At 42.0% G+C, this 14980-nt stretch overlaps 1 protein-coding gene across 2 annotated transcripts in view; it reads left to right on the top strand.

Moving 5' to 3' along the window:
- MET (MET proto-oncogene, receptor tyrosine kinase) overlaps nucleotides 1-12317 on the top strand; it is a 102065-nt gene extending 89748 nt beyond the window's left edge. The window contains exons 15-21 of one of the 2 annotated variants that reach the window (XM_064142080.1): nucleotides 564-794; nucleotides 3310-3390; nucleotides 4014-4195; nucleotides 6080-6189; nucleotides 8280-8445; nucleotides 9346-9482; nucleotides 10005-12317. In XM_064142080.1, coding sequence (XP_063998150.1) covers nucleotides 564-794; nucleotides 3310-3390; nucleotides 4014-4195; nucleotides 6080-6189; nucleotides 8280-8445; nucleotides 9346-9482; nucleotides 10005-10215 — 1118 coding nt within the window. In that variant the 3' untranslated portion in view covers nucleotides 10216-12317. The remainder of the gene's footprint in view (nucleotides 1-563; nucleotides 795-3309; nucleotides 3391-4013; nucleotides 4196-6079; nucleotides 6190-8279; nucleotides 8446-9345; nucleotides 9483-10004) is intronic. The other variant, XM_064142079.1, reaches the window with a different exon arrangement.
- Nucleotides 12318-14980: the final 2663 nt, after the last annotated feature.

The following is a 14980-nucleotide window of genomic DNA, read 5'->3' as shown; positions in this document are numbered from 1 at the left end:
ATGAGTAGCACCAACTGTATTATCTTCAGCAGTTACAGGATATGAATCACCTCTAGGCATTTCCCTGGTTGAATATTTACCATTGGATAAATATAGCTAGTCACCAGCAGTTTGGAAACCTTCATGAAATGTAGAGTTCCCTACCAAATTAGAACATGACAGTAATGAAAGGTTTGATGTTTTCAATTCTTCACTACTTCTTCCTCCTGTATCACTGTCATTTTCAGAATTTATTCTCGTTACTTCCAGTTACTAGAAATGTTATAATCCACCACTTGGCAAGAAGCAGCAAGGCTTCATTCCATCTCTTCAGAAGAGCAGAAGTTTTGCCATCTACTTTCATAGCAGTAGAGCTGAGACAAGCCTAAGTTTCTAGTGACATGGTTTTCCTGTAGTTTGGCAGGTTAGCAATGCATATTTTCATTTCCCCTTTGTGACCAAAACTCCTGCAAAGCCAAGCCAGTTCCAAACTGATAAACTCAAACCTTGTTTAGTGGTGGAATAAAATTCTTCATTTTCCCAGAAGTCTGCAAGTACTGTAACAGTTTCTGTTCATCTTGCAGATCAGTTTCCAAGCATGTCTCAGAATGGATCATGCAGACCTGCCCAGTACCCGCACTCTGACCTCTCCCCGATTCTGTCTAGCGGAGACTCAGATTTAGCCAGTCCTCTTCTCCAAACTAATGTCCACATTGACATCAGTGCCTTAAATCCTGAACTGCTCAAAGAAGTGCAGCATGTGGTTATTGGTGCTGACAGTCTGATTGTGCACTTCAGTGAAGTAATAGGAAGAGGTGAGTATTGCAACTCTTACCTTGCAAACTGCTGCTCTTTTTGCACATCTGTTCATTATGAACCGTTCTGAATAAGGTGTCTACACAGAGCGTTTTCAAGCTTTTTACTTCTTACAGCACTGCATCCCATGCACCAAATAAAGGGGGGAGACCAAGGGGCTCTCCTCTGAAGCCAAATGAAGGATTGTGTATTTGATCAGTTGGAGAAGGCACCAGAGGAAGGAAGTAACCTGCCAATTAATGGGGCTCCTTTGAACTCAGAGGCTTGCTAGTTCACTCACCATTTTCCAACCTACAGAAAAGCTCAGCCAGAGCTTCTGATCCATGAAGCTGTGGTACAGAAGTGAGGCTGCAGCAGGGGCACGGCCCTAAGGCAAATGGCTTAACGGCAGGGGGTGCCGAAGCAGGGACACCTGCAACCGTAAACTCGGAGCCTGAGAGCAGGCACGATGGCTACACAGCGCTGAAAACTCCTGCTGTCACTAGTGCATTCAGTAGATATCCCTACAGGCCAGGAGAAATGCACACAACCCTGTACCCTCTGCAAACTTTTCCCAGCTCTGAATAGCTCGCTGTTTGTTTCCCCCTACCAAAGGCTCTCAGTTCCCTGTCATAGAATCATAGAATCAACCAAGTTGGAAGAGACCTCCAAGATCAGCCAGTCCAACCTAGCACCCTGCCCTATCCAATCAACTAGACCGTGGCACTAAATGCCTCATCCAGTCTTTTCTTGAAGACCCCCAGGGACAGTGCCTCCACCATCTCCCTGGGCAGCCCATTCCAATGCCAATCACTCTCTCTGTGAAGAACTTCTTCCTAATATCCAGCCTATACCTACCCTGGCACAAGTTGAGACTGTGTCCCCTTGTTCTATTGCTGGTTGCAGTAATGCATAGCTCCTGATTCACTTCCCCTTATTTTCTTCCTGATATAGCAAGTCACCTATTCTGAATGTCTCCCATCACTCCTCTTCCTCTTCACCCCCATAAGTAGGTGCCCTCCTTTCATAGCCCAAGCCAGTATTTCTGTTAAGGGCATTTATTAAACTCTATTCTATCGAGTATCTATTAGTGACCCAAGTAAAAATTGGATTTTCAGTACCTCTGCAGATCATACATGAGAGATTTCTTACTGAGTATCAGAACACTGATAAAGATTTGGCTATAAATGATATTCCTAATGCCTCTTCTTGCAGGAAAACACCCACAAATCCTACAGTCAGTGTGTTTCCCTTCCATGTAGCCCAGTCCATCATTCCTATAGCAGGAGTGGGCCTTTCTTGTTTCAGAGAAATCCAAGTAGTTTCCCTTTCTTTAAGGATGAAAAATATCAAGAATGACACCAGCAAAATTAACCATTTTTAATTTTCTCTTCCGAACTATAAATGGGCCAAACCCCAAAATATTTTAGACACACCCGATCCAAGCTTTAGGATTTGTGCCCGGGCTCCAAACAATCTGTGGTCTGATGGGATTTTAGTTGCTTTTATAAAAGAAACTTCGTATTAATTTTACTTTGAGCCAAAAGCAAAGCCAGCTGGACTCTGACCAGCACTTACCACTGGAATCTAGTAGAGTTAATCAGATAGTCTTGTTCTCCGCAGTACTCACGCTTGACAAAAACCTATTTTGCTTTCTAACTGCAAATAGTAGTGTTTTTTAAGGGTCCAGTCAATAGCACATCTGTGAAGGAAAACCACCATTACATGTACATAATCTGATTTGGATAAATCAATGTGTGTGCCTGGAGCACAGAGGTCTTTGTCTCCCAAGCAGGTCAACCTGACTTCTCACAGCAGGTTTCCTCATGCTAGGTTTCTGTCGACTACCCCATTTGCTTGTCAGGAAAGCATTGGCTCATGAAGATTTTCTGTGTTCCTGGCAGTTTATTTCACTGCTCAGACAGAATTTGCTCACCATCTTTTAGTGATATTTTGCACTCAGAACTGATCTATAACAGAGACCATAGGCCACTGCCTAATTATTTGGTCAGTCTACGATCAGTAAAGCAACTCCCAAAACATTCATGACACCACATACAACTCTCAACATTTGCCATGGAATATCAAGACCTGAGAGACTGTATGCAACTTTCCCCTGAAGATGCATCCAGTAAACCATTTAGCATAGGCTTACAAACCACTGAGAGCCACTGGTCATGTCAACTCCTAACTTCTCCCTTGTGCCTTCCAGTGCCCTCCTTTGACGTGTATGTCACAAGAGAGTATAGTGGGAACGGGCTGACATGACTTTTGTGCACACTGTGAAGCATCATGGCACTGGTCTTGCCACTATTTACACTCTCCATCCATATGAAGAGATGTCAGTTATGCTGCAGTTTCATTTTATGTAATGGTGGGCTTATGTGTTAGTTATGAAGTATCCTTTACAAGTATTGGGAACTGGACAGAAATTAAGTGTGGTTATTTTCCTAAAGTGTAACTGACACCCAGTGGAAAATACCAAAAAGTTAATTTTGCTTATTAAAGCTAATCTTGCTCCTTTTTTTCACACAGGACATTTTGGGTGTGTGTACCATGGGACACTACTGGATAATGACAGCAGGAAAATTCACTGTGCCGTGAAGTCACTAAATAGTGAGTTACATGTTTAATAGTGAGACATTATCATCATTCTAAAGATAACCAGGGTGAACTCATTAATTACAGTGAAGGGTACTTTCACAAATAATGACTCTTAGTTGCAGCTGGATCAGATGTGTCTCTGGAGCAATTCCAGTGACTTCAGATTACCACAAGGCATTGATATGTATTTGTGTATCAAGAGAAATTCCCATTTATTTCCTCTACAAAGAAAAGGACTCAAGAAAATGAGGGCAAGACAGTGTCAGTTTTTATTCTACTTATTACTGGAGGTTTGAGTATGGAAGTTAAATCCTAAAAAAGTAGGCAAAGCTACTGGAAAAACAGGAAGAGAGTATAAAAACATTTATTAAAGGGTTTAATCAAGTGTTGTTATTCAATTCTACATAATTCATAACAAGGAAGGGAGAAACGGAATGAAAATTGCCAACAAGTTGGGTTTGGTCATTGTAAGAAAACCACTGCACATAACCTAATTGTAATGTGGGTGGTGGGGATCATGTTTCTTGCTTCTCACTATCACTTTGTTGTGCAATGACACTGACTAATATACCAAAAGTAATTGTAATTTGTTTAGGTTTCTTTTAATTAACTGATCTTACTACTGGATTTCTCAGGGATTACAGACCTAGAAGAAGTAGCTCAGTTTCTGAAAGAAGGAATAATCATGAAAGATTTCACTCATCCCAATGTTCTGTCTCTCCTGGGAATCTGTTTACCCAATGAAGGATCCCCTTTAGTCATTCTTCCATACATGAAACACGGAGATCTTCGAAACTTCATCAGGAATGAGACTCATGTAAGTACATGGTGAGGTCTATCAAATAATAGCCATACCCTTCTCCAATACCACAGGTTATAAGGTCTGATAATTACATTACATCTATAACTTGCTGCTGCTACTACACCTTAACCTTTAGTACTTGCTTAGGCTGCCACCAAGCCTGATTACAGTGCTGCCACTCCTTCCCTTCCCTCTCAAATTCCTCTCTAGAATGTTTCCCAGAAATTACCAGCAATAAGTATTTCTCATTTCCCATCCACAAGCCTCTTTTGTAAACAAGTGCATTTATGAGACCTAAGCAAAGGGGCCCAGCCATCTGCTGGTTTAAACCAGCATATCTCTGTTGACTTCAGCACAGTTGTGCCAGTCGTCACCATCTGCTCTTCCAGCTCTCAGGTATGGAATCTTCGTGTCCAGCTAGTGTCACAGTCCTGTTATTATCAATATTTTTTCTCTTATCTTGAGAAAGAAAACAGCAATTGTTATGCAAACTACAAGTACTCTATTATCAGAGACTTTCCCTATTTCCATTGAAAGACTACAGATTTCTCAAATCACAGAATTAACCAGGTTGGAAAAGACCTTTGAGTTCATCGAGTCCAATCTATCACCTAACACCTCCTAATTAATTAAACCATGGCACTAAGTGCCTCATCCAACCTTGTTTCAAACACTTCCATGGATGGTGACTCCATCACCTCCCTGGGCAGCCCATTCCAATGGCAAATCACTCTCTCTGTGAAGAATTTCTTCATAACATCCAGCCTAAACCTGCCCTGGCACAACTTGGGACTGTGTCTTCTTAGGCTGTCACTCATTGCCTAGGGGAAGAGACTGACCCCCACCTGGCTACAACCTCTCTTCAGGCAGCTGTAGAGAGCAGTAAGGTCTCCCCTGAGCCTCCTCTTCTCTGGGCTAAAAGTGTGCCTCACTGCCTTGTCTCAAGTATCAGACCACGCATCTTGCCTCAGGTAGTGCATGCCCACTTTATGCTGCAGCATTTCACTCATTTCACAGTGCTGGGACAATGTAAAGTGAACCAATAGGACTTTGCCCCTCCCTCTATGGTAATTGACAACAGCCAGTACAGTTCTTGAAAACAATGCATCTGACAATTGTTGGGGGAGTTAAGACTTCTGAGGTAAGGACCTTCTCCATTTTGAGTTTTCTTCATTCTACAAGCAACAGGGCCCATGTCTGTGAACGGTGCTCCTGCCTGGAATAAGAATGACCACAGCTGAACAAGATTGTTCCGCAGAAGAGGATGCCATAGAGCAATGTCAACAACACAAAAATCTGTAGGGCCTTACTAGCACATAACAAGTCATACTGTTGGGTAAAAGACTTACATATAAGCACAAATATACTTATGAAAATATTTAACTTTTTCAATAAGGTCTCACTTTGTAAACCTTTGTGGAATATTTTCCTCTGGTAACTGCAAAGGTCTCATTTGCCATGGGAACAAATGGCTTTGTGCTGATGACAGCTTGCAATTTATTTTGCCACACATCAGACACTTTCCTTTCTTGGTCATTTCAGCTGCTTAGCCTCAAGCTCATAGTTAGAACCTTCTACTGAGTAGCACGTTATTACTCTTAAGTTCTCAAGTTTTGTGTGTCAGTTGTAATGCTGGGGGTTCAGCACACCTTTCCAGCCCAGGTCACTGCTCATACTGAAAACTCCACTCTGCTGGAGTCTGACAGCATTTTGTTGATTTCTTCAAGTGTGCTTCCTCACTGGAGGTAAGAACCTGACCTAAACTTACACCAGTTTTACCACAAGCAACACATTCTGGTGGTATGATAGGTCTGGCAAAACCTGAAAGTCACAGCATAAACCAGCCTGCTCCTTGTACTTCTGCATTCATTGTATCATGTAAATGTTTGTATTTTACAGAACCCAACAGTAAAAGATTTAATTGGATTTGGCCTTCAGGTCGCAAAAGGGATGAAATACCTTGCAAGCAAAAAGTTTGTTCACAGAGACTTGGCAGCAAGAAATTGTATGTAAGTAGAAACATCTATTTGCAGCCACAGTATCACACTTGTCTGTGTAAGGGAAAGTTTCCAGGATTCTGCTTTTTTTGGTCAAAACAGGGTGTGTTTTTCATTGTTCCATAATTATACTGATGTTTGTCCTGCATACTAATGAGCTACTCAGCTTGCTAAGGACTTGCTTTTTACACATAAGCTTTTTTTGAGTGTGGGAAATAAGAAAAGCTGAGGTGAAAGTGTAGCCTCTCAAAATCATTGGTTAGAGAATTTAAAAGGCATCTCCTAAGGGAAGCTAAACTGCTGTTGTCTCAACTTGCTGTGCTTCCACCCAGCCTCTTCAGAAGCAGCATGTCTCTGCTGCCGCACCTAGCAGAAGGGAGAAGGACACAGGGGAACTTGGTGAGAAAAACAGGACCACAAATACCAGTGAGACCTCTTGACAGTAATTTTTCATTAGGTGTGCATGAGCCTACTTTGGCTCAATTGCACACACAAATTAACATTCAAAAACCAGAGCATGCGAAGAATCTTCCTAGTGTCTGGATAGCCAGACAGTCAAATTCACACAAAGACTCGCTGATACAGGAGCTGCCAATACTATTATGCTGATTCATCACCTATGTTGTGAAGTAATGAGGTGCAAGATTAATCATTAGAGTTTATTTTCAGCACATTTTAATCTGGAACTCTGTCTGCAAGAAGTTTATCCACTTGTGACATTAGATTCCTTTTCTTTTCTTTCCAAGGGTGCACACTTAGGCAGCTTCTGAAAAAGAGCATTTTCTTACAGCTGCTGGTTTTTTTAAGGGAGGTAAAAATTTATAAGCAAAATGATTTTCAGTATTCCTAAGAAGAAAGGAACTGGGTCACTGGATAAAAGCCCTGGTTCGTTTAATCAAAGTCCAAACAGTGGCAACAAGACATTCCCTCTGGGCTACTTGGGTGAGGAGGGAACAGCTACCAGGATGTCTGACATTGCCAAATGAATGGCTGCTTTTGTATGGCTTCAAAGCCTGGAGAGCTGCTGCTACAGGAGAGGACTACGTAGAGCTGAAGACCCGCATTCCCCAGCAGTCCCTGCAGTCCAGCACTCAGAATGCTACAACTGCAGCGTCTATCAGAAAGGAAACCAGAATCAAAATACAGTCCCCATGGACTCTTGACTCTATTCCACTGTCCTAGAAAAAGTGCAGAAAGCTACTATGGCATAAACTGTCCACCGGTGACCCATCAGGGTTCCCTCCTACTCCATCAGCACTGGTTTAGTTATCACATCAGTAAATACAAGAGATGATCATGTGCCATTTAGAGGGACTTCAACGGACCAGAGTTACCCAGACAGAATCCTCATAAATTCAAGACAGGAAAACTCCACATACGTGGAGACCGAATGAGAGAGAGGATTGCCCAAAAGAGCAGGTGGTTGCTGTGATTAGGTCTGCACACACAATATAGGCTTAAGCAAGCCAACAGCCACACACTATGTGTTTTCTGACAGTGACACCACTTACCAGGACAAATGCCAGTCTTAGGAGAAGCAAAACTAAGAAGACCTGGTGTAGCTGAGCTGTCAACCCAGCAGAACTTTCCTCATGACATCCTTCTTCCTTAGTACAGACACCAAACACATCCTTACTTACAGGACTACGTTATTATAACAGGCAGTCACTGAGATGATGATGGGTTGTTCCTTATCAAAACTGAGATAGGTGATGTCCTGACTTGGAAATTAAATTGAGAGATTTCTAAGGATATGGAAGAAGAAACAGCTGTGGAAGGAATGACACAGCATGCAATCAGGATGCATAGGCTATTAGCAAAACTCTTTTTATACAGAGCAATTGTTTCAAAAGAATTGTAATTCAAATTATGTTATCAAAACAATATCAGTAATTTCCTGAGTTTATTCATTCTGTTAAATGGATGTCAAATATACTTTGCTGCACTTTTTGTTTCACTGTTACATTAGCTAATAGATCTGAGATAGAGTACTGCCTTCCAGAGTCACAGGCTCAAAGGTGCAAGGCACTCATTATAATCCACCATCACTACAAACCTTGCCTGCTCAGTTGCAGATAATACTTTTTTTGTCATTTCTCTAGGCTGGATGAAAAATTCACTGTCAAGGTTGCTGATTTTGGTCTTGCTAGAGATGTCTATGATAAAGAGTACTACAGTGTGCACAATAAAACAGGAGCTAAACTGCCAGTGAAATGGATGGCTTTAGAAAGTTTACAAACTCAGAAGTTCACAACAAAGTCAGATGTGGTAATGTACAAACATACTTCTATCACCTCTTAACTTCTCCTATATTGCCTGAGGTGTCTCTCCAGTATTTAATGAATGGATTAACTCCAACCCAACACCTACATTTAAATCTAACTTTAGTTCCCATAAGAATAATAAACTGTTTCTACATCCAGAAAAGGTATTTGTCCCAAACAAAGAGCAACAAGCTGTTGACCTGATTATCTGTTACTGCTTAGGAAAGACTAAGGAGTTTAATTTCACTCCAAGGGAAACTAAGGACATTCCAAGTTGGAGCCAAACCCTGATACAGGAGGGGTTCTGGAAAGCTTGACAAAACAGGTTAACTCTGAGACTTGTAAAATTGAATAGTTCTCAAAAAGACATTATTTGCTTTATAAATACTTACTGACTGCCTACAGCAACCTCAAGTGTTCTTCACCCCTTTGTGAAGAAAAAAAATCATAAAGATGAAGTCATTAGTTGGCTGGATCACTTTGTGTTTTAGCTCTCCTTTCAATCCAGATTCAAATTATCCTCTGATGTATGGAATCTTCACCACATATATTCTCTTCAGTATGTATTTACACAGGGTTAGTCAGATCAACAACTCATGTAAATTGGCAGAGCTCCATTAACCTCAGCAGAGGTCTGCCAATTTGCACCATCTAAGTAGAAAGCCTATAGGCTTTTTTTTTTAATTTACTTAGTTGAGTTTCCCTGGCTCTAATTTAAGTGGCTTCTCAAGTCCCTACAGCATTTATTAGCCCACTTAAAAGAAAGATGAGCGCAGTAAAATAACTTTTCAGGGGAAAAAAAATCTGTGCATTTGAATGCTTAAATCTGTCAAACCATCTTCTAAAACTGGAATGTAAAGCCCTCCAACCATATAACTTATCATTTATTGCTTTGCTTTCTTAGTGGTCCTTTGGCGTGTTGTTATGGGAACTTATGACAAGAGGGGCACCACCTTATCCTGATGTAAATTCTTTTGATATAACTGTTTACTTATTACAAGGAAGGAGGCTGCTACAACCTGAATACTGTCCCGACCCACTGTAAGTAGTTTGCAAAGCCTTATCATAGAATCATAGAATCAACCAGGTTGGAAGAGACCTCCAAGATCATCCAGTCCAACCTATCCCCCAGCCCTATCCAGTCAACTAGACCATAGAATCATAGAATCAACCAGGTTGGAAGAGACCTCCAAGATCACCCAGTCCAACCTAGCCCCCAGCCCTAACCAATCAACCAGACCATGGCACTAAGTGCCTCATCCAGTCTCTTCTTGAAGACCTCCAGGGACGGTGCCTCCACCACCTCCCTGGGCAGCCCATTCCAATGGCAAATCACCCTCTCTGTGAAGAACTTCCTCCTAATATCCAGCCTATACCTACCCTGGCACAACATGAGACTGTGTCCCCTTGTTCTATGGCTGGTTGCCTGGGCTGATTCTGATACTATAGTAAGTGAGGCTGTGGGAGGACGGAGGGTGGAGTGTTTGGTTTTTTGGGTTGGGTTTTTTTTTCCCTTTTTTTCCATGATTTCATAATTAAACACTTCTTTTATTTGAATGGCAGGTATGAAGTCATGTTGAAGTGCTGGCACCCGAAGCCTGAGATGCGTCCAGCATTTTCTGAACTTGTTTCAAAAATATCAACAATCTTCTCCACTTTTATTGGAGAACACTACGTGCACGTCAATGCTACTTATGTCAACGTCAAGTGCATTGCTCCCTATCCTTCTCTTTTATCATCACAAGACAACACAGATATGGATGTCGACACATGACGGGTATGTCTGGAATAGAGGAAAATCCATTTGTAGTTGTATGAACAAAAAGCAAAATGTTCTGTCCACTACTTTTTACTGCCAGGTCTTTGTGAGAACACTGTTGCACATGTTTATGTTGTTGCCCGAGTTGCACTAGTACAAGGATGTAATATCACGTTGTTTAAGGCAGTGGGATTCTATAAACCATCACTTCAATTACCAGCTATTTGGAGAACTGCACCAATAGCATTGTGTGCTACCATCCAGAGCTGATTCCCAATAGCTCTCATTAATGTGGGCTCAGACGCAAGAACGAAGATTCATCATTACTGCCATGAAGGAGAAAGTAGAATACTAATCTGTACAGCTGGAAGGGCTGTTACTGTTTCATGTACTTTAGGTAAATGAGCAGTGCAGAAATGGTTTCCACAGAAAAGGCTAAGAGAAATGATGAGAGAGTTAAGGAGTTCGAAAGGTGTTTTCATCCCGCACAGCCCAAACTTTGGAGTTTCTTAAAACACAGGCAGCCAAAAGAGCCAGCCTCATGGTGAATATCTTAACAGAAATCAACATCAAAAAACGATGTGCAGTAAAATGTCAGCCTTGCCAGCTCTGGTGTAGTCAGACGGTACATAAACTGAAAGGAAAATCATCTAGCATAAAGCATGCCTTATGTCAACTTCATTCCAGCATTCAACCACTTCGAGTCAAACAGCTTATGTTGACAGATCTCTCACTGAAAAACGCAAAGCCTCCTTTCGGTAAAGAATTAACCACTCTCTGACAAGAAAAATTTGAAGGCATCCATACTAAATGTCAGGCCAATCCCCGAGATGTAGTAATAGGGACATCATTATTCTAGAGAGGAAGAGGAGACAGGCAGGCTGGCAACCCTCGGGTGCTGCTGTGTGGTGAGTCACACTGTGAGTAGCTGAAGCTCTGCCACCTACCCTTGGGTGGAGCTGCTGCCAAAGATGAGTAAAGAGCAGAGGCATTGCAGCCAGCTCTGACCTAAAAAGACACTGCCATAACAGGAGTGTTGATAACTTCTCTGTGCCAGCCCTCAAGAGCTGAGAAGACTGATCAAAAGAAGAAACAGCGTTGCCTCCCGCCCCGTCTCTTCTTGGATCACACAACCCAACCAATGATGATACCTACTTTTATTTCTAAATTAGGAGCAGAGAAACCATTTTGAAAAGAGAGAGTAAATAGAAGTTTCATTAATTAGGGAAGAGTACTATAGCTTTAGGGCAAGCATCACATGTCATTTCTGTTCCTGTGGAATTCTGTGCATACTACTGTATAGCTTGTTTAGTATAGGATAGAGTCGGGTTTGTTGGTGTAAACACATAAAGTATTCTATTTTTATATTAAAAAAAAAAGGAAAAAGAAGAAGTTTATTTTTAATGACATTGACAAAGTTTGGTTAGGCCACAAAATACTGCACTGTGAACATTTCAGAAAACCTATCTCATCGTACATGAATCATAAATCGTAGCAACCTTTAAAAAATGCTGTGTAGATATTCAAAAGGCAAAGAACTGACTGTAAACACACTCCACCCTCACTGTAATATCTCCCTTGCTGCAAGCCAGCCATTTTAAGATCTTCAAAGAGAGAGGTAGCAGACAAGGAACGGATGTAAGGGAGATACACTGTTATAACTGAAAGATTTATAACGACGGCAGAGTGTGTAGGCAAACTATGAGCAGATAATATTGTATTGTGTTTCATCACCACTTTCATTTCAGAAATGAACTTTAATGTCTGCTGAGAGCAATACTAATTGTAGATTGCTCCAAGACAAAAGGCTTTGCTGCAGGCAGAAAAAAATATCATCTCTGTAGTTGTTAAAACAGCTAAAGAAAGTTACGACACAGATTTGGAGGAGATACTCCAAACTTGTACATACATGCCTGAGGAACGCTGCAATGTGAGACAGAGACATTTTTACTATTTATGAACTTTTGCTTAATAAAGTTAATGTTGTGTCTGGGACACCTGTAAGAATACGTGATTCTGGTAAAGATTTGATGTTAGTTCATATCTCTGCAAAGAGCTGAATGGTACTTCTGTTTATAGTTGTTGTTACAATCTAATAAACATGTTAGTAAAATGAATGATTGTAATATTTTACTTTCCAAGTGCTGTGTAGTTATGGTTCAGAATTGACTGTTAAGCTGATCAAAGTCACAGAATCACAGAATGTTAGTGGCTGGAAGGGACCTCAAAAGATCATCTAGACCAACTCCCCTGCCAGAGCAGGATCGCCTATACCAGGTCACACAGGAATGCATCCAGGGATTGGATGAATATCTTCAGAGAAGAAGACTCCACAACCCCCCTGGGCATCCTGTTCCGGTGTTCTGTCACCCTCACAGTGAAAAAAAAATTTCCTTGTACTTCCACGGAACTTCTATGCTTCAACTTCCACCCAGTGCCCCTTGTCCTGTCATTGGGCATCACTGGGAAGATCCTGACTCCATCCTCTTGGCACTCACCCTTTTACATATTTATAAACGTGAGTGAGGTCACCCCTCAGTCTCCTGCAAGCTAGAGAGCCCCAACTCCCTCAGTTTGTCCTTGGAAGGAAGATGTTCCACTTCCTTAATCATTTTATGTGGTTCTATTCTGGACTCTTTCAAGCAGTTCCCTGCCCTTCTTGAAGTGAGTGACCCAGAACTGGACACAGTATTCCAGATGCGACCTCATCAGGGTAGAGTAGAGGAGGAGGAGAACCTCTCTCAAGCTACCACAGCCCTTCTAAAACACTCCAGAATGGCACTGGCCTCCTCTGCCGTTGGGTTGCTAAGGCTTTTCTCATTGCTAATTTCCCACGTCTGCTGTTCAAATTGAGTCACAAAGAATGGACCTAGATGCCTCATGCAAACAAATGAAGAGGAAAGGTGTGTTACAATGTTTAATACAGTGTCAGAAGCAGTACAGATGAGCATCTGCGGAAGAGCATCAAAATATTTTTAAACCTAAACTTGAAACTCTCCCTTCAGAAATTCCATTTCTGGAATTCAGCCATAACACTGTGTCACAGGCAGAGTTCCTAGCAGATAAATGAAAGACAAATCCTAATTGTGCCTCTTGATCACTAAAGAAGACATCTGTTCCTAAGGAATTCCAATTTCCATTACTTTTAACAGATAGGTCATGAACTGAGTATTCCGAGCATTGAAGAAAGAAACAGGAAATCTTAGGATTTTACTAAGCTAATTAGTAAAAACAGTTACAAGAAGCTCTGATCTCACAGACAGCTCAAAGAATTCAAAGCAACTTAATGGACTCAGCAGACACCAGTCTCATCCCAGAACTGGAACTGCGTGCTCTGACATTAAACCTGTGTTTGCCTTATGAAATCCCCATATCCACCTGCTTATGATCCAGGTATAATCATTTCCAATGAGGATGCAGAAAGACTTTTTCTCTGATTAAGGTCAAGCACTTCTAGCTACTCCATGACCTCCTGGGGGATAGACAGAAAAGGTTTCTGTGTTGTACAAAATACTGCTTTCCTGGCTTGTGTTACTATAAAATTTGGTGCTTTCCTTTCCAGATCCAGCAGCCTCCCTGTGACTCACCATGCCTGGGGAGAGACCCTCAGCCAAAGGGTAAATCCTTGCCAGGGTCAACCCTCCTGGATGAATGGCAATCAGGTGCAGTCCAGACAAACCAGACTTAAACACAACACTCACCTGCAGACCAGGCTGGACTTTTAGTTCTTCAGTTACCTTATTTGGGGTTATGGGAGAAGGGAGAAGCATGTTCAGATGTCTCTCTGCTTCCACCTCATCCCTTCCTCTACAGATCTGGAGTTGTCACAGAAAGTCTCAAGGCAACAGACTGACATATGAAGCTCTCAAGTTCAACTAAGGAGCATAGCCAGATTTTCTCTGTACAGTCCAAGATAGAACGCCAAAGAAAAGTGATTTGTTAAATCTAGCTTCCATGCACTTTTCTCTCTCAATGGTAAGTACTTTGCCACCATCTAGTACTGTTATGTTTGTTAGTATCTGCCAAACATCTTCTGACATTTGTTATGACAATTTAACAAGGAAGTCATCCTCGTTCAAGCCTCTCAGTCCCTGTGCATCTTTAGAAAGGCTATGTAGTAGCACTTGTCCGAGTTCTAATCACCAAGAGCACATTGAACCCCTCTCTGGTACAAATGAGAGCTGATTATCCTCCTTTTGGATGTCAAAAGTGTTATTGCCAAAAAACTTTAGGGTTTATGACCAAACACGGACACCTCAGCTACAATGAGGCAGCAGCTTACTGGGGCAGTTGGCACACTCTGCCATGTGACAAACTAAACACAAATGCTAAAAATACAGTTTGAGCTGTAATTACAACAGAAAAAAAAAGGCCTCCAGACAATGGGGATATGTTCTCTATCTTTTGTGTGGCCCAGAAAAAATAATGCAGACAGCTAAGGAAGACAGTGGAGCTGCAGCCTGTTGGAGCTCATGGTGCAGAATTCATGGCCTGAACATGAGCCAGCAGTGTGCCCAGGTGGCCAAGAGGGCCAATGGCATCCTGGCCTGCATCAAGAATGGTGTGGTCAGCAGGAGCAGGGAGGTCATTCTGCACCTGTACTCTGCACTGGTTAGACCACACCTTGAGTACTGTGTTCAGTTCTGGGACCCCAGTTTAGGAGGGACATTGAGATGCTTGAGCGTGTCCAGAGATGGGCGACGAGGCTGGGGAGAGGCCTTGAGCATAGCCCTACGAGGAGAGGCTGAGGGAGCTGGGATTGTTTAGCCTGGAGAAGAGG

The sequence above is a fragment of the Pogoniulus pusillus genome, chromosome 4 (assembly GCF_015220805.1).
Source record: "Pogoniulus pusillus isolate bPogPus1 chromosome 4, bPogPus1.pri, whole genome shotgun sequence".
In the NCBI taxonomy this organism is placed as follows: Eukaryota; Metazoa; Chordata; class Aves; order Piciformes; family Lybiidae; genus Pogoniulus; species Pogoniulus pusillus.
The sequence above is the reverse complement of the archived record's forward strand: the minus strand, read 5'-3'. Positions and strand labels throughout refer to the sequence as shown.